General features: G+C 39.3%; 1 protein-coding gene across 1 annotated transcript in view; it reads right to left on the reverse strand.

Annotated features, from left to right (window-relative positions):
* PRDM5 (PR/SET domain 5) overlaps nt 1-24,008 on the reverse strand; it is a 229,896-nt gene that overhangs the window by 21,208 nt on the left and 184,680 nt on the right. The window contains exon 14 of the mRNA XM_047718339.1: nt 22,218-22,303. Within this exon, the coding sequence (XP_047574295.1) occupies nt 22,218-22,303 (86 nt within the window). The remainder of the gene's footprint in view (nt 1-22,217; nt 22,304-24,008) is intronic.

Raw genomic sequence — 24,008 nt, forward strand, 5'->3', positions numbered from 1 at the left:
CTTACCTACCCATTAATTTAAATGTTTCTAGCTCTATTTACAAGTAATCTGACAGCAATCAGAAAAAAAACCATGATTAGATGGTGGTGTAATTGAGGGTAAATTCATCTGCAAAAGTCTCTGTTGTGTACTGAGCCAGACACTGTGGGGGACACAAGCTTTGAGACACGATCCTTATTCTCAAGAAGACTTTAACAGATTTGCAAAAAGGGGAGAGGCAGTAGATGGAGTCGAGGTTTACTTGTCCACCAACCTTCAATTTTTGTGGCTACACAATTTGAAATATAATATGCAGCAAATACCAAATATCCCTGTCAATTAAGGGGCCATAATACAGTGGTACGGTCTACAAAGAAAAATGTGAAATGAGAACACAATATAGTCACAGACTCTCACATTTAAGAAACAGATCCAATTAGTCCACAGAGAAGTGATTTAATTCAACTTGCCTACTTCCAAAAATAACAAGCATGCTTTTTGACTTATGTGATGGTGGCAAGTGTAATCCATCTTTGGACAAAACTACAAACTTTATTCAGAGGTCTAAAGGAGAAAGGAATTGTAAATTCCATGTAAATGCAAAGCCCTAGAAAAGGAATATCTAATTCTAAAGGAATAACATACTTATCCCATTACACAACTTTGAAAATAATAAGAACACAGCAGAAAGGTGCTATTACACATGCAACTAATTCGCCCATGGCCAACGGAGCATTCATTTCAGCCAAGTTCATGTCAACAGGTGAAACACAACCATCAAGGCACAGGCAGAAGTCAGAGGAAATCATATCATCAATATAAATTACATCTCTGAATCAACACACTCCACAGATGGCAGCGAGCTGGTAGCATAAACCCACCCCTTCAAACCTCAAAAATGTTGAAAAAAACAGTGTCTATTTGCACAGGTGAGGATTCTAAGGCTGTCCTGGCAAAGATCTTGCTAGATTTGAATGTGCTCAAGTCATACAATGTTTTGACAAAAAGTCAGTTAGTCTATAAGGTTAGGAAGAGAGAGAGAGGGAAAGAAAGGGGGAAAGAGAGGAGAGAAAGAGAAAGGAGGGAAGGAGGGAAGGAGAGGAAGGAGAAAGCAAGGCGACAGAAAGGAGAGAGGAAGGAGAGAAAAAGGAGAGGAAGGAGAGATGAAGGAAAGGAAAGAAAGATAGAAAGGAGGGAGGGAGGGTGGAAGGAGAGAAGGGAGGAAGGTGGAAAGGAAGGAAGGAAGGGAGAGAGAACAGGATTACTATAATAAATGGGAATATTTTTGTTTCCCAAATTTAAATATCATAAACATTTTTAAATCAATGGCAACCACAGAACATTATTTTTACTCATAAAATTAGTATCTTCACTCTTTCCCCTTTTCATCTGAATGGTTTTGTTCTGCAGGTAAATTTGAGCTCAGTCTTCTTTCACAAATGGATAAGTATCTTGTGAAAAGTTTTTGTAATCTCTGGCGGTACTACACAGACTCCACAGGCTGATATATACTTCCTACCTTTTGCAAAATACCATTCTTACCCCCAAAACAAAATGACCTACTGTCATCAACAGTAACCAGTAACAAATCTGATTTTGCCTCTTTTTTTTTTTTTTTTTTTAAGATAATGGTGACCTCACTCACCAGCTTCTGATTGTTTGGGGTTTGGTATGTTCCTTCAGAAGAGACTTCTCGTTAGTTTAAGAACTCTGACTAGTATGACCAACTGTCCCCATTTACCTGGGACGAGCTGGGGTTCGGCCCTGGAAGCTCCACACCTGAGGAATCTCCTCAGTGTGGCAGAGTGCAAGATGATGCCAAGTCGGTTTCTACATTAAACACCACCACTGCCTGCATTTAGGAATAATGGCCAGTTGTAACGGCCCATTTACATACCATCGAGGGACTGTAGGAATCACCCCAACAGATGTGCTCCGCTGTCACTTGATAGGACAATACACTAAACAGAAAGTTTCTGTAACACAAGGCCTGCCTACACTCCTCCTTGATCTCTCTCCTGCTCTCTCACTCCAGGTACAAATAGTCAAAGTCTGTCACCTCATTGGCAGGATGAACTCAGCTACTCAGGATGAGCACTGACTGTCCCCGATGAGAAGAGTGGCTTTTCATCCCAGCTGCCGTAAGTTAAGATGCTGGAAGATGAAGGACAAAGGAGGCTGAGGAATAAGAAGACCAGTATTTCAGGGTGAAGTGCCAAGTTTTTGCTTGGGCCAACCAAAATGCTCCCCCCCCTCAAAAAAGGTGGGTTTCATTTTGTTGTTTTGTTTAAAGAAAGAACATTTTGACAGAGAGAGCTACTTATGAGTTGTCAGAGTTACTCAGAAATCATCCAACACATTCTCTCTCAGCACATATTAGGTAAAAGAAAAGACTTCGAATTGAGGCAATTTCCTTGTTTTTACTAAATTGCAAGGCACAGAAAGCCTAATAGAATTGCAGATCTCAATTCTGACCCATTCCTTTGCATATTGAGATGATCTTGTTTAATGTTTTCATTCTTTGTAATCGATCCTTGGTTTACATACACCAGTCCCCTCAGAAGATGCTAACATTTAAGAAAAGAATTGCCAGAACAATCTCTTAGAAATTTGTTCTCTCCTTTTATCCTTGCAGTGGCATTCGTTTTTCTACTGGTAGCCAGATATCCTCTAAATCAAATCAATGTAAATAATACATTTGGTGGAAGATTCAAATACCATGATTTTTATTATGTGCACAAAGGAAATGAGCCACAGAGAGGCCCAAATCTCCAGAGAGAGGTCAGTGAGTGCACGGATTTCCTCTCAGATTAAGTACAGAACTGATCTCCAAAGACCTCTCCCCAAAGAGGGGTCAAAGAACATACACTGGTCATCTCAAGACACAAAAATGAGGGTGGGGATGGGCAGGAGGCCAGGCCTCTGGTGCTCCAGACTCAGGACTGCGTGAAAAGGAACAGCCATCGAGCACGCGGCAGCCACAACTCCGGCAACAGCTCTTAACAGGACACATGTTCAAGAACTAACTCATGTCCTGCCAACGGGGAGATATAAACAGAATTTAATATTTTGAAAATTCAAAATTTAGCCATTGAGTCATATATTACTTGGTGATAAACTGTCCCGCATGTTAAAGACTGTGCTGTCGATGGAATGTCATTTCTTTGGCAATGACTTGGTATGCTACTTACATGTCTAAAAACACATGTTAATTTTTGTTCCTTCACTTCTGTTGCCTCTACAAAGCCAAATATATATTATAGATCTAAAGCAGTCATGCACATCACATTCCAGCAAAATGTTGCTTTTAATTTATACTGGAGAATAAACCAAGTATGTTCACTCCCTGAATAGGAGGAGCTGAAACAGCAGCCACATACGCAACAAAGGTCTCTGCATATATGTGTATATACGTATAGTCTTGCAGAGATCGATACATATAGATACTATGGACGTGATAATGACGAAGTTTTGAGATAAATAGAATTAATTCAATGTAATGCATCTTGAGGCTACTATCTACTATCTAGGAAAACCTCTAGAATTGTTCTCACTGATGTGCTGAGTTTTGGTGCTGGGATCCACCTGCGTCTGGCACAAATGCTCTGGGATGTTTGAGACCTGGAGTAAGTCCAGGCTTTAGGGCTTTAAGGCTGGGCAGCGAGGCAGTCAGGGAGCCTCAAGGTAGTCGTCAATCTCAAGGAGGTTTTCAAGCGTCTGTCACTGTTTGGTAAGGCGGAAGGTACTTTCCACTCTGTAAGTACCACTGAAGAAGCTCAGACCACCCGTCTTCTGGCATGATAACAATCAGTCCTTGGATGAGTGGCTTCTGTCATTCCCAACTTTAGCCTAGCTCAACCACTAACCCTGGAGAGAGAAGGGCTGCAGGTCTGATTACCAGCCTCCAGAATTTCTTGACCTGCCTCACGATTTCCAGAACACCCAATCTGAAATCAGTACTCTGTCCCATGCATCTGTTACAATCTGGCAACAAGACCACAAACAATGAGCACCATCATAATCACTGTAAAGCAGAGTTTTACAAAGAAAAACTTAAGAAAAAACAATACCTCTGTTTGATAGGTCTTTCAAATGCAGATAAAATTTAAAAATAATAAAAAAGTACAAATAACATTTCATGACAAAAATTCATTGAAAAATTGCTCTCGATTTTGGTTCCTACTATTTCTATTGATAATCTTGAACATATAATCATATAGGGAACTAAGTTAAAATATATGTATATATTTATATTTTATTTGTATATTTGTAAAATTATTATAAGTCTATTTATCTTCATATATTTAGAAAATTATAAACATTATATATATATTTATATATTTATTTGACATATATTTGTTATATGTAAAAGAATCAGAATATATATTCTGACTCCATACAACGATGATTTCAGAGAACACTTACACTAGGAGTTTCCAAACATTCATAAAAAGAAAAAGACCAATTCACTTATTCTTTAAGTGAATTCTGTTTTTGTTTTATAAGCACATGACATCATAGAACTTGCTATAGTCCTTCTTTTATAGAAACTCCTATCTTTTACTTTTCCAGCAAACAACACCCAGCCCACCTGCATATTCTGCCTTGTGTGGCCTTAAGATCATGGTATTAACTTGATTTTTGTTTGTTCGTTTGTTAACTAGTTGGCTGATTCGTTTTACTATTTTAATATTATTTTTAATTTAAATCCAGTTAATTAACATAGAATGTATTATTAGTTCCAGAGGAAGAGGTCAATGATTCATCAGTCTTACATAATACCCAGTGCTCACTACATCACATGCCCTCCTTAATGTCCATTGCTCAGTTACCCCATCCCTCCAGCCCCTCCCCTCCAGCAACCTTTGGTTTGTTTCCTAAGATTAAGAGTCTCTTATGGTTTGTCTCCCTCTCTGATTTCATCTTGTTTTATTTTTTCCTCTCTTCCCCTATGATCATTAGTCTTGTTTCTTAAATCCCACATAGGAGTGAAATTATATAATTGTCTTTCTCTGACTAACTTACTCTGCTTAGCATAATACCCTCTAGTTCCATTCTTGTCATTGCAAACGGCAAGAATTCATCTTTGATGGCTGAGTAGTATTCCATTGCATATACATATATACCACATCTTTTTATGTATTCCTCTGTCAGTGGGAATCTGAGCTCTTTCCATAGTTTAGCTATTGTGGACACTGCTGTTATAATAAACATTGGGGTGCAGCTGTCCTGTAACTTTTTTTTTTTAACTCTCTTCTATTTAAGAGAGAGTTGGTACCTGCAGGAGTGATGGGGCAGATGGAGAGGGAGAGAATCTTAAGCAGGCTCCAAGCACAGTGCAGAGCCCAGTGTGGAGCCTGACACTGGGGCTTCATCTCACGATCCTGAGCTGAGATCAGGACCTGGACCCAAAATGAGAGTTGGATGCCTAACCAACTGAGCTATCCAGGCTCCCCCATGGCATTAACTTTTTAATATTCATACTTAAATACTCTCTGGAAAGAACTGAAGTCACAAGAAAGGATAATATCTGCATCACAGATTTCCTAAAATAAGTAAACTAACTACATAGAAAAAATACACAACAAATATCATTTCACTAGAAAATACCCAAATCTATGGCCCCCACAAAAGATAATTTAAAATTGAGAACTGAAGTTGAGATTAGGACTGATGAAAAATGGGATTTGGCAAGCAGCACACTTAAATATTCTTCAGGAGCAGCGTGGCTGAAGCCTGTCTACCAGCTATGACTCTCACACCCCAGAAGGAGATTTTCACTCTACTGAATCACAACTGATAGAGAGAATAAGGATTTAATCTGAAGCATAAAGACAAGAAAGAGATAGCCAGAGGTTTAATGTTTCTCAGGGAAAGCAGATTTTTACTTCAATATAAATATGGTTTGGTTCAGACTATAATGATATATTCTGGGAACCACTAACTGCTTCATAGATTATAGTGAAAAATATTGAAATCAAAGAATAACACCTCTTTTATGGAGAATAAGGGTATGTTATGGATGTAACTAGATTAAAGTTATGGATATAATAAAGTTATGGATATAACTATAATTTAAACTATAACCAGAATAAATGACCTCTATCCTAAAGGCCCTTTGCTTCCTTCATGAATTTAAGAATAAATCTCACCCTAAATACCTAGAATTACTGAAATCAAGGCTTTTAAAAAATATTCACAACCTCCTTAAGATGAAGGCAGTATGGCTGAGAGGCCCAATACGTCCCTCAAAACCATAATTCACTCAACCTGACCACTGGCCTTCATATCAACTTACCATATGTCCTACTGGGAGTCACTTCTGGCCTAGATGTATTTTCCTGGAGGAATATATCTAAAATAGTCTAAAATATTATGCTGAAAATCGACCCTCAAAGATATGAAAGGTTCTTACATTGAAAATGCTGTTTTAATTTCCAATGATGCAGAGCAACTACAAATGAGGAATTTAGGTAAAATGTGAGGAGTAAATCTTCCTACGTTGAAACTTCACTTATTAAGATGGATTACAAGGGCATGAAACATCCCTCTCTGATGGCTTTCAAAGGATTAAGAATATTTTTTACTGAAAACAGCTTAAAAAGTGCAAGTGAAGGGAAAATGCCTGTAGAGGTCATACTGGTACTGTGGAATAATTTTTGATGAGGAGTGTCCTTGTGAGAGTCCTCTTGGAACATCCTCACAGCACGAACCCTGGGGACTTTGCAATGCGGAAGGAGGAAAGGACAGCAGTGGACTTAAAAGGTACTTAGCAGCAACAAGTTGTTTTTGAACTGAATGAGAACTCAGCACCAGCTTTCTTGGAGTATTTGTAAAAGATGGGTTCATACAACCTGGAAGTTAATCCTTTAGAACATCTTGATAACTAAATATTTATATATATATAGAGAGAGAGAGAAAGAGAGAAAGAGAGAGAGAGAGAGAGAGAGAAAGAATAAAGATTTTTAGTGATAAAGGCATTTAATTTCTAATCTTTGTGCTGCCCACTAGTCATATGACTGGACAAGTTACTTAATCTCTCTAAACCTTATTTCCCTCTTTGGAACATGAGATTTTATACTGTGTCACTGGATTTTGCCTAATGTCATGCTTGGCTCATAATAAGAATTCAATAGGGTATTTTATATATTACTAACCTGCTTTTTTCTATGTATTATTAAAATACACACATAAATAATGTAATTCAAAATTGAAAAAGGCACACAAATTATGAAGATATACCTGGGGTGATTTTATGAAGAAAGGAAATTATGTATGAACCTAGATAGAGCATTGTTCTTGAAATCCATTAATGGAACCTTCATATAAATAGCCCTTTATTTCAAGATTCCTATGATACTTTAGTAATTAAAGTCCCTGAATAGAGTGCAAGATGAATATAAAATTCTGTTTCAGAGAGAAACTAGAATAGAAAATGTGTTACTTTTCTAAGAATAATGGGCCCATTTCTTTGAAAAATTAATTGTATATTGCCTATCTCAAAAACAAAGAAAAATTCTCTTTATACATGTCACACAGCATGTACTTTCCTTTAAATCCTGAAGTATATTATTAAAGTCTAAAGATAATATAGTGGTAGCAAGGCAGCAATCATCATTTAGCAGAAATGCCAAATATTTATAGAGTTTTCTTTTAGCTAAATCTGCAAACTGCCATACATATACTCTTTGTTGATACAGCACGTTCACAAAGGAACTGAGTAGATGTCTCTGAAATAACGACATTATTATTGCAAAGGGGCTGCCCAAGCCAGGGGGATAAAGTTTTTCTCTGACACCACTCTGCCTCAGCCGTTATAGAAACTAGTTCAACTGGAGAGAGCAACCCCAAGATTATACACCAGGTTTCCACTGAGGGCGCCATGGGGAATGAAGAGACAGTTGTGTCCTATGTTTTGTTCTCACAGTAGGAATAGTAGTAACTACAGCTTTAGCATTTGAGTCACATTTTGTTAGTCTTAATATGAAAGATAGTTTTCGTATAAAAAATTTTGATACAAAAGATGAACAACATGTTAGTTTAGGCGACAGAGTTAACTGGAGGAAACACTTGTCTTTATTTCACAGTTTTGTATTTGTAAGCAGAAAACCTCTAGGATTCTTACTTCTCTACTTCCTTCATTTCCTCACTGGGGGAAAAAAAGCCTGTGTTGACTCATTACTGGCTATGGAATCAATCATATTTTCCTGTCTCAGCACAGAAATCTCCTCGTGGTCTTGTGGAACTTGCCTAGTCCCCCACCTTATGCTCAGTTCTCTTCAACACACACCACGGGCTCCCCCACTGGGCTTCTCAACAACTCACAAAGCACAACTTCATGACTTTGCACACAGCGCTCCGTTGATTTGGCATGCCCTACCCCCAGTTCCGCTTCTTTCCCAAGAAAGCTCATACTCCTGTTTTCTGACCCAATTCAGACTTCTTCAGTGAACTCTATCTGGTCTCCCTTGGGCAAAGTGAGCTGCTATATTTTGCACATTCCAACATTCCTCTTACACATGGATCCTCTCTCTGGAAGAAGATCCATTTAATAATGTGAGAGTCTGTCTCCCCTCCGGGTATACAGAAAACTCTTGGTGGCTGAGAATAAGTCTTAGAAAGTGTGCCCCTTCACCACTAATGAAGACCTATTTAGAAAGTCCATTTTTACAGAAAAGATATATAAATACTAGGTTAGCTATAAAATTACAAGACATAAAATTATATTGCTGAATGATTAAATGAAATAAGCTCTAAAGAAAAAAGAAAGAAAAGGAAAAGTAGGCTCTAAAACTGAAAAAAAAAAAAAAAGAAAAGAACAAATATAATATAATATAATGTATCAGTAAAGTATGTCCATGGCAGAGGTGGTAGAGAAGGCTGGATAGAAAGTGGTTTCTGACCAGGAGCTTTAAGAAGCTAAGATCTCCACAGACAGAAGTGGGAGAAGGGGAGAGGATGAGGAACAAAGAGGCCAGGGAATGAGGATAATTCTATCTGCACCGTCAAGAAACACTGAAGCAGAAAACATTGTGAACCTCGGGATAAAGATGCCTGGTCTAGACCAGCCAAAGCTCAGAGTGTGTGTGTGTGTGTGTGTGTGTGTGTGTGTGTGCGCGCGCGCCCGTGCGCTCCGGGGGAAGGAGGGCTGGACTGGGGAGCTGCAGGTATATGACCAGTCGGGCACAGGGTACCCTGGGCTACCCTGTCTGTGGACCGACCTGAAGTAGTGAGAGATCCTTTGGGGTTGCTTCTGTCTGTTGTGTTTTCTTTGGTAACTGAGACACGTCATCAAATCAGACCTTTGTAAATATGACTGTGGCAGCCATACATGGGATGGATTAGACCAGCATTTCTCAAATTGTGTTTTACCGAACACTAGCCCCAGTGAGATACAGTAGAACATACATACATCCCCCCACACACATTCACTCACTCACTCACTCTGCTTAAATCATCTTGGCAAATGCTAGGTTAAACAAACCACAAGAGGTATCTTTACTGCTGGGCTTTCCAGAACCTGTAATAGGCTTCCGGAGATGACAGAATTCCAAGAGGATGACCGCACATATGGCTACTACTTCCTCTCCCTTGGCTTTAATGCCATCTCTTTTCTCCTGGTTCTCCTTCAGCTACTTTGGCTGCTCTTCCTCGGTTTCCTTTTGGAAAATGTTCTGCTGCTCAGTCATTTTCTTTTCAATCCATGGAGATTTCAGGAATGAGCTTTCTATTCCCACAGACTAAATTCCCATGTTTTTCCTGACACCTTTCATGGCCTGCACTCCTGTCCCAGAGTGAGGCAGGTGTCCCTCTTCTGTACCCTGGAGACACTTCTATCACAGGCCCTGCCTTGCTCTAGCTGATCATCTCCTTCAGCTGCTCTGTCCAGAATCCTTCAGGGCTAGGACTTTTTCTTAACCCTTCCTGAATACACAGTACATAACACAGAAGTTGGCTCAATAACATTCGTTGGCCAACTGAGACTAAACGTAGGCTCTCCTAAATCTTAAAGAGTTGCAATCAGAAACCTACCACATTGGTCAAAGGACGTTTCTTTAATCAGGAGTCCTCTATATATGCAACTAATATTTGAAGTCATTGTTAAGCAAAGTTAAAATGAAACTGTCACAGAAACCTCTATGATAAATTCTTTTCATTTTTGATCTTTAAGGCTTTATGTGAGATAACCAAGATAAACCGTATGTCATCACAAGTATTTGCAACTTACACACAGGGATCTGATTTTATTTCCATCATTCAGGATAACACTAATGTCAATCAGTTAACCAAATATTCCATAAATAATCCCTTCAAATGAAAATCCATCTAAATTTTACATTATTCACAAGCTCAAAGCTTCATCAATACCTCAGTTAAAATATTGTCTCGGCTGTGGGACTAGTCCCAGACTGAAGGTTATGTGACAGATGGGGAAAAAAAAAAAGTCACTTACATCTGTCTTTGTGTACCCTGCTGGGGCAGGAAAGAGTTGCTCACTTAAGCTGCTGAGAAGAGCTCTCCCATCCTATCTGGAAGGAGGATAGGAAATGAAGCCTTTTGATTTTAGGCACAGTTGTTTTATTCCTTGTTCTAAAGCAGTGGGAAAAAGGAGACCAAATGGATCCTAGGAAAAAGCCACTAGAAAAGGATTTGCTGTTTCTCTAGGAATGGTTAGCCTGGGAGTATTTTCCTGAAACACTCCCTTATCTCTACCCAAAACTCCCTGCGCAGAATAATCAAAACTTAGTGGCAAGCTGAAGTGAGTCCAGGGGATCACTGAATCAGAGAACAAAGAGATCTCTAAGATTTAAGAATAAAGTAATTTGATAATCCGAGTGGGACTGGTACTCGCCAATTATCAGCTAGAAACAAAATATTTAGCAGAATCTAACAGAGCCAATATTCTAAGGCCACAGACCTCCCAGGGCTTTTCCATGGTCTCATCATCCATCCCCTCTATCCACTCTGGAAGCCTCCTTTATTATTATTATTATTATTATTATTATTATTATTATGTATGCCATGATCTATCAGATAAAAAATCACATAAAATTACCTGAAACTCCCAGGCATCCTGTATTATAGATTGAACCATGTATCCCTCGCACCGAGCATAACTCTGGCACACAGTATATATAACAAACACGGGCAGAAGAAATAAGTTCTCCTAAATCCTGGGATCTAAGAGAGACAACCTTTAGATCAATGGTCACAACCTCAATTCCTTGGCATAGTGATATATTTTATTTGTAAAATGATCTCTCATTACTAACAGAGTACTAAAACTTGCAAATTACCTACTTTCTTTTCTGCGAATGAGATGGGTTTTCATGTTACTCCCTAGTAACACTGTTCTCATTGATCTCCATCCAAATGCTGTCTTAAATGAACAATGACCCACTAGAGATGAGACCGAAGCTCGAAGGACTGTATATGGTCTATGCTGCAGCCTGAGACACACGGCCCACGTGAGCTTTGTATGCCTGGTGTGTCAGGGCAGACAAATGGAGTAGCGTGGTTCCATTGGAGGACCCCAGACTTTCAGCTTTCCTCTTCAGCAAACAGACCTCTGAGGACAAAGTCTTTAGAGCTAGTTAAGAATAGCCCAAGAGGGCAATCAGGGAAAAGCTGGCCCAGTGTACATCCACATGGTACACAAAGCACAGAGCAACAGGTGTCTAGTCATCCATTGCCACCTGGACAGAAAGGACTGCCTCCCGCTCACTGTAACCTAGGGAAAGGCAGAGATGCAGGTGTAACAACAGACAACAACACAACAAAGAAGGTCCAGCAAGGCACAGGAGAGGGCCATGACAAAGGCATCCAGACTTCAGGATGAGGCTTGGCGCTGGTTATAGACTTGGGACCCGGTACTTTCCTACTCCATCACTTGTACACCCGTTATTGTTTATGACTTAAAATAATGTCCTTATTGCTTATCTTTCCTGATGGACACAAGGCAGGGCTTGGGACACAACAGTTTCTGGCACACAGTGGGCACTATCACAAATGTCTGCTAAATACACATGCTCTTGTCTTCTTGAATCTTTTGAGTATGAGAAGAAATGGCTGATTAAGCAAGAATTACACTTCCTATCACAGAAGGGCTCCAAACACTGAGGGTAGGGATAATGGTTGAATTGTCTATTGCTGTATTCTTAGTCTGTAGCACCCTGTAGTCCTTCAACAAATGTTTGCTAAATAAATGAATGAGTGAATTCATACATCTTAGTTAGCTATAGATTTGTTGGTAAATTAATACAGTTTACTTCTGATATATGTTTACTTCATTCATTCAAAAGTCTGATAACCACTAGGAGTCTGGCACACAGATGCTAAGGAAAAAGGACTGGGAAGATTTCTGTCTACATGGAAGTCAAGATCTAAACAAGAGAAACATATAAACAAATTATAACAGTAAGTTGTTAAATTAAAAAAAACTGAGGTTTGTGTACTTTAAACAGCTTCAGTCAGAAAGTCTCCTCATCAGGAAAGAAGTCCCAAACAGGAGATGTCCCAATTGTTTATTCATGATCACTACATGGGAGCAGAGACTACCCGTAATTGTGTTTGCCAGACCACCAGCCCCAAAGGCAAGAATTACATATTCTGAATTACATCTGAGATGCCCAAACAGATAGCATTCCTGATCATAACACTGCCAGGTAACCCAGTTTCACATTCTACGGTCATCATTTCCCTTTCTCAAAAGCATTGCAAAGAAAATTTATGATGGTGATGAACCTGTTCACTTTAGCCATCCCAATATCACACATATTATAGGGCCTATTATTTAAAGGAAAGGTCTTATTTTAGCTCATTTATATAAATTTAAATACTGTGTAAGCAGATTTGCCATCAGACTCTGAATGCAAAGTACTGAAGTAGTACGTAAGTATCATGAGAGCCTTAGTGGTCACACATTTCTTGATCTCTAGAGTCCTTTTCAGAGCACCATATACCTTTTAGACAACTGTTAGTACTATTCTTTAAACTATATTTTAAAAATTGTATTTCCCCAATTACAAAACATTGCTAAACGTTGCTAAATGATGATATCACAATCCAACAGCTAACTTATGCTTAGGAACATGCTTGTATGTGCTTACTTTAGCACTTTGTCCAGAAATGTCAACCACTTTAAAAGGCAGAAGCATATTATACAATTAAGATTGTACTTACTCAGCATTGTGCAACATTTAGCACTTGTTCCAGTTACCTACTGATGCATAACAAGCCACCCCCAAACCTAGTGACATAAAGTAAGTAGTTATTTTCATGGTTCTGTGGACTGGGTTTGTGGACTGAATGTGGGCTGACATGGTTTTGAGAGCTGACAGTTAGAGACATCAGTTCTCAGTCTCTCTTATAATTGCAGTCAGTTGGCTGCAGCTGAAGTCATTTGAGGTTTCAATTAGACAAGGTGTCCAAAATGGCTTCCTCACATGCCTGGCAGTTCGTGTTGGCTGCTGTGTGGAGCGCCTACCTGTGACGTCACCACAGGACTTGCAGTCTTCACAGCATGGTTCCCAGAGACACAGGCAAAAGTTACAGACTTTCTCAGGATGGAGGCTCTGAACTCCTAGAATATTAACTCTGTTGCATTCTAGTATTGGTCAAGCAAGTCACTGCGGCCAGCCCACATTCAAAGGGAGGGAAGTTAGACTCTACCTGTGGACGTAAAGAGTAGCATGTGCATGCAAGAAGGGAAGAGTGACGCCAACCATCTTGAAGACACCATTACCACACTAACATACATTATGTTTCAGGTGAAGGGTTCTAAGCTTGTTCATTTGTTTCCAAAGTATCAAGTTAAGTTAGAGAAATACTGAATGATAATGTAAGTACCATTAAAACAAAACAAAACAAAAAAAACCTCTGCATAAAAATCACATTTGATGCCTGCAACCACTTCAGTCCCTCAGATAAATATAATTCTACCCTTGTAACCCTAAATACAATAAAAAGAATTTAAAACTCACAAAAGACTTTTGTCTGTTTTCCTATAGGATAATTTACTTACTGAATAAATTTGTCAAAAGTATGAAATGCAATTTAAGTTTTCATCTCTTACTATCAAAGCCTACAGAAATTCAGGGAACCAATCATCACATTCTAGAATGTCTGGACCAGAAGTCCTATTTAAAATTGGGAACATCATTTGATGTGCCAGAAAAGTATCCCTAACCAGGGAACCGAAACGTTTCTTTGCTAGGGATTTTAAGAGAGCTGACCAGCTCATGAGCATAGTTGCCCAGAGAATTAAAAAAGGAGGCGCTCTGCCAAGTGGGTCGATGACCATCAAAAAGAATTTTCACAGAAAAGAAAAAGGGAAAAAGAAAGAGAAAATGATGCTGTCAGTCCCTGAAAGGGGAGTTATTTTTCACATGGTCTGATTTCCCTTTTACAAAGGGAAAGGCAGCTTACTGCGATAGAATAAGAATGTTCAATTTCATGCAGGTGCATTTTCTGAGCCAAATAAAATACAACAGTATCTCAAAGCCATTTATCTTAAATGATTCATTTGTAAGGCCTCTAAAATTCCCCAAGAAATATGTGTAGAAGCAACCAAAGATTTATTAATTCCAAAACCGCATTAAAGATGTTTTCAAGAAGAGTGGCAACGAGCCATACCCTTTTGTCCCCACAAGCACAAAAGCTGGTGAAATTTAGAAAAATCCAAAATAGAAACACATTTCAATGTTTTTTCTCAAGTCATAATAAACTTTTAAAAGGTTATTAAATTCGTTTTTAACATCTTCCTCTTTTCTAGATATAAAAACACTCTAAATCTAAATTTCTAAATCTACTAGCTACTCTTCCTTCTCTACATGGATCATCACCATATCCTGAAGTGCCCCTTCCAAGCATTTCAGGTTCATCTGGGACTCCTCCCTAGTCTTCACCTCCTATACGCAGTACATGTCTATATGTACTTTTCAATACTATTTTAATACTTTTCCAATATTTTTTCAAATATTTTTTGATACTATTTCAAAGGTGTCTCTCATATACGTTTCCACTATCAGGTCCGATGGCCACCTGGTGTGGGCTCCCTGTCTAGCACAGATGGCTCCCTCCTGCCTCCTGACTGGGTCTCCCTGCCTCTAGGATGGCCTCCTTTCATTCGCACTTGAAGACACCTTCTGAGCAGTCTTTCTAAAAGAGAGCAAATCGTGTCATCCTTCTACTCAAAATAAAACACATCACACAAAATAACTCGCTTCCAGGATCCATCTCAGCTCCTCAGTCCTAGCCTGTCGCAACTGCAGCCGGACTCCGACATGTATCCTCACACTCAGTCACGGTGGAGAGGCCACCCTACCGGATCTGGAGCTACTTACTACCTCTCTCTCTTTCTCCCCATGGTTACATCTGCCTAGCATGCCCTCCTCCCTATTCCTCAAAGCTTAACTCACATACCATTCTCTCTCTCTAGCGTTTCCTGGAATGAATTCACCCACCCCTTCCTGATTCAACAGGCTTGCTTCTGCATTTGTCTCTAGGTTTTTAAGGAATGCCTCATAATGTGTTCATGAAGATTGTAAGCTGATTTTTACCCTTAAAAGATCCCTTTTTGTTCTCCACCAAGGCTACAAAAATCCTAAATAATGTTCCTGTAGCTGGGAAAATTCTTCTTGCCTCTTCTTCCTCTCAGTGTCCACTTCTCACTCCTCCTCTAGCATTGGCACCCACAATGAATGAATGCTTCTCCTTCCTTCATGCTTACATTACATCCACATGGTGTGCCTGATGGGTACTCTGGTTGGATATTTTTGTAGAGTTTCCAAATTGCCTCATTGGCATATCACCCCAGAGCCTCCAGAAAAATTCAGCAGTGCCTGATGCCCAGGGACTCTGAGACGTCCCACTTTGGTCTGGTCTCAGGGCCCAGGGTCTCACTGCATGGTGTTGGAAAAAAGTGCCAAGTGCACATGTTTGTTTAACCCACCCAAAACCTGAACTACCTGAGGATCAGGGACAGGACGTTTCATGAAGGAAAATTAACAAAATATAAAACGACATAAAAGACTTGCTGTTACTGTTAACCACTGGCAATTACTTGCGTTTTCCTATTTGTAAGAATTAATCTGGCTATTCCCGCAAACAAGGCTGGACAGACAGCTGTGATCTTGAAACTTACGTAAGTTAATTAGGTTTCTATGTGGTGTTCAAAAGGCAGACTGAAATAACTTTCTAATTGGTCCAGGTGCTTTCCATGTTGAAATTCAAAAGTGATTAAGTAAGATGTGAAGCCTTCTGTAGTAAATAATTACAAAAACAATTCCTTTTGAACCTAATGTTTACAAAATGGATATTTATGAGCAATGTGCCACACTTCAGTGAGAGTGTTTTGGCTCAATGTGTCTAAGGCAATAAAAACCTAAGGTCCATAATTTCCAGATGATTTTTGTTCCTAAGTGTAATATACTAACTTGGGACTTGAGACATTACACATAAAGATATCTACCTCAGATATAATTTAGGGTGCTCAAGAAGACCTTTTAGACAAAAGGACTAGAGCGATAAGGAAGGGAGGATTGGCCAGAGTGCTTAGAGCACCTCCAGGCTTAAAATCCCTGGGGAAATTAACACTGCCTTCTGAGGTTGTTTCATTGAAAAGGCTTGGTTTGAAGCCACAGTGTCCAAACTAAAGAATCCTTCTCACCCACATGCAAAAGAAGTCTTCCTCTCCACAAAAAGCTGTCTCCTTCAACACCCAAGCAAAGAAACCAGCCCATGAATGGGAAGGAGCAAAGTTAGATAGGAGAGAACCTAGACAGAGATGAGAAATGGTTCATAATGCATTGCCCCGTGGGAGGCCTGCCAAGCCCTGCCCTGAGGCAGAGTGACCTCAGCCACATCCTGGGAAACAGAATCCCTTTGTCCAAACCTAACACAATGGCCTAAACCACATGGGCCTATAAACAGGGATGCTTCCTTACTAAATGGAGGTGTTGACTGGTCATGGAGTATAAGGCTTTCTGCTTCCACCTGCTTTCCAAGCAGAAAATTAATCTAGAGACTTTAAGTACAAGAAGTTATCCCAACAAACCTAGACAGCTAAGATAAATTACTGCTTTGAAAATGTGAAAAAAAAAAAGAACATCACTTTAACCCTAAAAAGAAAAAAAACCCACAAAACACAAAACAAATAAACAAAAAAAAAACCCCATTGGATAATCTACATCATTATTTTGAACCTAAGGTCATGGGATGTTTTGTGAGTCCCCAGACAAGAAGGTGAACTGAAGGCCTGAGAGGAAGAACGCGAGAACTCTTTCCCCTTGGTCACAGCACCAAGGATGAGGCAGCTGTCAGCTCAGTCAGTGGGTAGGAAGAAAACAAGTAAAACTTTAAAGGATTCTTAAAGGTCCACGGTGGGCTATCGGGATGATTCAGATCAGAATGGGGGGATCCAAGGACACTGGAAGTCCACACCATCCACAGCTTCTTTTCCCTTGGCGCCACCAGGTGCTGGTGAGAAAGATGAGGGGAGAGTTGGGAGGACTGGAGAGCCCCGTCATGATGCAGGCTGCAGGGCCTGACACGGTTTCAGGGTGGAACAGGCCCACCAAAAGGCACTCATCTGTGTTCTGGTCACTGTGTGGCAGTGAGGTGGTGACTGGCCACTACCAGGGTATAAGCACAAGGCCACAGGCCCTTCTGACTCAGGAAATGAGCAACTTCAGTCTCTGCCAAGACTTCTTATCTTTATCAGGAGGCAAAAGCCATCAGTGACTGGGGGTGAGGCAGGAGTCCCTTGCACACGTTGGTCCCAGGTGAAGGGCTTTGCCTCTGGGGAAGAACAGAAGCTTGCCCACACCCTGCACCCTGCAGGAACTCAAAGGGGAGGCACTCTTGGACTTGCTTTTGCCGGAGATACACACTGATGTGAAGAAGAGGTCTACCACTGCCAGAAGAGGAGCAGCAACCTCACTTATGCCTAAAACTCTTCACTAACACAAGGCCAAGTTCAGCCACCTGCCCTTTCAGACCTGTGCTATAGACTCTTCTGTGATGACAGAAATGTTTTATAACTGTGCTGTCTGATACAGGAGCCACAAGCTATGCATTCTATGAATCAGCCTTAATTTTTATTAAATTCCAATTCCATGTATTTACAATTAATTACAATTACATTTCCAATAGCCACATGTAGCTTGTGCCTAGGACACTGCAGCTCCAGACCTGAACAAAAGCAGAGGCAGAATTTGCCCACCACTGGCCAAGGGCAGGAATGCTGAGAAAGTTCCATTTCAGAGGCTCAGGTATATAGCACCTGCCTCACTCTATTGCTTGAGCAGGAGAACCAAGAGAGCTTTCTGTCCCACTCACATCTCATGCTGAGTAACATGTACTAGCAGACTGCAACCAGTAAAGGGACAATGACAGAGAGAGAGAAACTTCTACTGTGGCAAAGGCATACAGCATCTGTTTGGTAGAGGAGAATTACTGTAGAAAACCCCTGAACTTCCAGACTTCCCAGTAAGAATGTCAAAATTGCAGCCCAACATGGGAGAAGCTTATAGCCCACAGTACCTATAGCAACAATAAAACCCAAAGCTCATTCAACTATTGACTAGATTGGCTCAACCCCTTACATTAATGGCCTGGAAGAAAGAGAGGTGTACCTATTTTTAGGTATAAATAATATTTAGCTTGGTGTCTACTATTCTTTTACATACAGTAATTAGGTACTGAATAAAAATTTTGTGTGACATACAAAAAGCAACTCACCCAAACCTATTATCAACAGGCAGAACAGACAACACAACAAGATCAAAGGATGGCCCAGATGGTGAAACTCTCAGACAATTTAAAATAACTATAATTAATGTGTTAAATAATCCAGTGAAAAGGTGGACAACATGCACAAACAAATGGGTAATTTTAACAGCAATGTGGAAATAATTTTTTAAAAGCCAAATGGAAATATTAGAAGTGAAAAACATGGTATCGAAGATGAACTCCTTCAACAGGCAGACTGGTAACAACAGAGGAAAGATTCAGTGAAACTGAAATTATATGAAACACAAACAACAAGAAGAAAAACATGGTGATTAAAAATCAAAAAGCAACCAAAGCAAAAAGAAACCAGATAAGAGCTATCAAGAGCTATGGAACATCAAACGATCTAACACATGTACTCAAAATCTTCTAAGAAGAAGAAGGAAAGAAAGGGACCAAAGAAGTAATATTTAAACATAGCTGAGAGTTTTCCAAAATATAGCTATTAATAACAAACTGTAGATACAAGCAGGACGGATACAAAGAAAAACACATCTAGCCCAACATAGTGTTAAAAACCAAAAATAAGGAGAAAGTATACTACATTGAAGGAAATGGATAAAAGGACTTAGCCTCTCCATAAAGGACCAATGACTATTTAGCCTTTTAGTAAAATATGGATTCTAGCAAAATCGTCTCCCACACTTGCAGCCCTTACTGGACCACATAAACAATAACTGGAGTGAAAGCATTTTGTGTTCCCTTGTTAAGGCTTCCGTGCAGTAACCAGAGAATGCGAATCTGAGGGTGCAGGCATGGCATGGCATTTTGTGCAGACTAACCAAAACTTCTCAAAGATTTAACTTGCTGAATAGTACAGTTTTTGTTGTTGTTCTTGTAGCAGAATTAAAATGATCTTTTGAAATAGGACAAAAACTCCCAGAATTAGAACTATCTAAATACTAAATGTAATGTGAATACAAAACTGAAACTGATATGTGTTATGGTCCAAATGTCATAATATCGTTTTTGTATTTGGTTCTATAAAACCCAAGTACTATTGGGAAAAATATGAATTTGCACAGATTGTTCCTCTAGAACTTTTTTTAAAAAGTCTCTTGGATCTTGATATTAATTTGATTGTATCAGTTGATAATCAGTTTTTGGAAAGCTGCACTAATATGTGAAGAATATCTGTATCCATTCAATGTTTAGGAAACGTAATTTCAAAACTAAAGCTGTCTGTGATAATATACAAATAATGCATGAAAAAGAATTAAGGAAGAGTTTGAGGCAAAACCTGAGAGGCTCAGATCTACTTACCCTGTTCCTCTGGAGTGCTCCACTAATTGTATGGGATTCTGTCTAAAATCTGGGTGCTTCTAGTTGAGGCCCTGTCAGGTGTTCCCTTAATCAAAGACTGGGATTTGTTTTCTTTAGTGCTCGAGAGCTGTTAAGAGGTACCACCGCACCTGGACACCTCCAGGCAGTTTCCTTGAGTCAAGGCTCAAATATTCAAATGAACATGAGGCTTTTAAATTTGGGGTTGTTACTGTAGTTTGTTTAGTTTAAAAATACACAAGAAAGTATACCAGTCAGTAGAGTCAAAATATTTAAGTAAATAAAAGGCAAACATATGTACTAGGTAAGGGGGTCGACTCTCCAGCTGATCTGCTTGGGTTCCCATCTCAGTTGGGCTCCTTACTGACTCGTGCCCCAGTTTCTCATTTTTTAAAAAAGGGATCATAATAATATCTACCTTATAGAGGCCTCAAAGAATTTTTAAATTTAAACAGGTTGTTAAGAGATCTAAATTTTGGGAGGCTTCTTAAATGAATATGAGGGTCCAGACAAGCACCTGGCATGGGATTAGTGGTCTTGTATTTATAACTATTTGTATTGGCCTCATTAATAAACTTTATATTAAAACAAAGTAAAAAACTAATTAACTGAATTGGAAATATCGCACTCTCTTTAGAGGACCCAAAAGGTAATTTTTTTCCTGCAGTGATTTTCTTCTGTCATATAATCCTATCTATCATCAGTAATCATGTGCGATAATATAGTTATGTACCCCATCAAGCCCAGATATTGGTTAATATCGCTAGTTTGGCTGAGAAGAACCAGGGTCCCTTAGTTTGTGCGCTGGCATCTTTAAAACATCTTATTAACACCACTATGAAAACTGCACACATGAGATAACTTCCCAAGCTGAACTTAAAGTAACTTAAATCTCTTTAATAATGTTCAAGGTGAAGTAAATATTTAAGTCATATCATTATAAGCAGTCATATTTGTCTAATCCTTTATTGTTTATGAAGTAATTTTATATTCAGTAAATACTCCAATTACTAATATTCATATAATATAAATATGATGTTATAAACCAGAAGGAGAAACCTGCTATGGATTTGGTTTAATGAGTAGAGAAGCTGCCTCTGTCCTCCACCAGAAAGACAAAAAGAGTGATTTTCTTCACAAGACCTCTGGGGTATCTTTTATGGCCTACAGAACTGAAGTGGAAGGCCAGAATATTATTATACTGGAAAGGCTATTATTATTATGTGTTTTCTTTAACGTTTTTATTTTAGAGCTAAGGTAAAAAGTGAAATCCAGGAAAGGCTGAAATTAGAATTGCTCTTAGGGGATGAAGCAAGTCTCTTCAAAGCTGAAAAACATGTCATTTATGTACAGACAATAAGCACCTTTAAAAGGTCAGACTGAGAAGGAACGGGGTGGAAGATAATGCAGTGAAAAGAAGGGTAAAGCAAAATCAAGAACTACTCAAAACATCAAATTTCCAAATGGAAAGTTCATATAAAGTATCTCACTGTGCCCTAAACAGAATAGTGAGTTAAGAAATGTAGCTGGATGGAGGGTAAGCTGCTCCCAGGTTTTTACATAGCTGGGGAGGCACATGCTTGAGTTTGGGAAAGCCGTATGTAACAGAATGATAACAGTGCAATGAGAGGTGTTGACAAGCTAAAGAACACAGGGCACCCTTGGAAAAGAATGGAAGGCAGCACCCTGTGAAGCAGTGAGTTGTCCTTTCCTGTTTTCTGCCCCTTCCAATAACTTACATTATTTTCAACATCTTTCTTGCAAAGGTATTTGCTCATGGGTATTAAATAGTGGTCACGTGCTTACAGACGCCTCTATTCAAGAATGTTCCTATTACTGGCAAACGCTCTGCAAGGCAGCGTCTTTTATACTTTTCCGTCTTAAAACGCTGCGATCTATTTATTTGGCAGTTTGCTGTTTATAATTCCTGTTACTCCTAAGCACTTATTCCTAATCCAAAGAATGGGGACCCATTTGGAGTTTGGACTTTTGCTTCTTTCGTTATTTTGTCTTTTTTAAGAATTGATCCCCAAATATCCATCATAAATACAAACATATAATTTTAGATATATCACTTTTACTTTCTCATGTCAAGTTAAATGTCTTCTCAAAAAAACTAAGTATAGTTTTATAATAAATATTAATGAGACAGAAAATCATCTTACCCTGGTGTGAGTCCGAATATGCATCTTCAGTCCATCATTTTTACTGAATCCTTTTTCACAGTAAGGGCACTGATAGGGCCGCTCGCCTGCAAAGGAAGTCTTCAAGTCAGAAAAAAGTAAACCAGCAAAGCAAGCACTGCCACTCCCTCACTTGTAGCCTCATCACCACATACACTCTTGGCACTGCCAAAAAGAGGCTCCCTGCACACCTGGGCTGACACACCGTGGGGGCTTCAGGGTAATGGACTATGCCTTCCCCTCCTGTGGAGAGAGACTGAGCTGCAGAGAGGGACTGAGCCCAGAGTGTGTTTCAATATTGGCCAGGAGCAGGCTTCCTGCATATTCCTTTTATTTATTTTTATTTATTTTTTTTAAAGACTTTATTTATTGGAGAGAGGGAGTGATTGAGAGAGCACAAAAGCAAGGGCAGAGGGAGAGGCAGACTCCCCTGCTGAGCAGGGAGTCTGACACGGGGCTTGATTCCAGGACACTGAGATCATGACCTGAGCAGAAGACAGATGTTTAACCAACTGAGCCACCCAGGTGCCCTGGCATATTCCTTTTAATACTTGAGCCCAAATTAAATCTCCTGATTTTAAGAATCTCTTAAAAGGATTTTACATTAATCCATTCATTCTGTCACTGTACTACTCATTTCAGGGGTCTTTAATTGGTTTACTGATTCTTTGTTTTAAAAACAAAGACTTCATATTCTCTCTCAGTTGGGGTGATGAGTTTCAAAAGAATTTCACACATTGATACAGGTTAAACAGAACCATTGGCATTTAATAATTGATCCATATCTGCTGATGTAACTGAGTCTCTTGCATCTAGAGGTCATCATTATTTAGAAAAGAGCCATGCCATTTTTTTTAAAACAAGTAAACATACACATCACATTAAAAAAATTCTATTATGAAACAGAAGAAATGTGACAAAATTTAGTCTCCAGGAGGAATCTGAAGTTACCCTCTAGTCAAAGCCTAATTATTTAGGAAGAACACTAACTCAAATCACTACTTATTCTTTATTCTCTCATTTAGCAATGCACTTAACACTGCAGGATGCTGGACGCTGCAATCAAAGACGTAAAACTTCCTGTATGTCTTTCCTTTCCCCTCAGGACAGGGCTTTTCATAAGCAGCACATGTTAGTCCTTTATTCCTTCAGGTCCCATTTGATCCTTATTCTTGTTCAATCTGGGTATCACTCACATTACTCCAACTAACTCCCCTATCAGGTCAACAATGAACTCCTTGTTGCTCCGATGGTCACTTTTCATTGTGGTCTTCCTTGACCTCTCCCTAGTCCCTGACACTGCTTCATAAGATGACAGTGCCATTCTTGAGGGGTCTTGCTCTACGAACTGTGTGTTTTCAGCAGTAACATCACGGGGGAGCAACTATACAGAGGCCCCAGCACAGCCGCATTTTCCCAGCCTCTCCCTGAGAGGGAGCACCCAGGACTCTCCCCTTGAACTGGGCACCATAAAATGATGACAACTATCCAAAATGGAAATAAATAAACCAATAAACAAATAAAGTTACAATGGCAGTAAAGATACAGGACTCTTTAAAGAACTATCTAGACTTGCCAACTTCTTCATGATATAAAAATCAACCTTTATACTAGGTCAGTAGAAATGGAAATTTTGACCTTATTATAATCACCACCCTAGGAAGGTGTTTCTTCATTGTCAGAAGAATAAGGTGTGTAGAGTCCAATTTCTTTGAAAAAAATGGAAAGTATAATCTTATTCTAACACTGAGTTGATAATATATATTTATCTTA

The sequence above is a fragment of the Lutra lutra genome, chromosome 2 (genome assembly GCF_902655055.1).
Source record: "Lutra lutra chromosome 2, mLutLut1.2, whole genome shotgun sequence".
NCBI classification, from domain to species: Eukaryota; Metazoa; Chordata; class Mammalia; order Carnivora; family Mustelidae; genus Lutra; species Lutra lutra.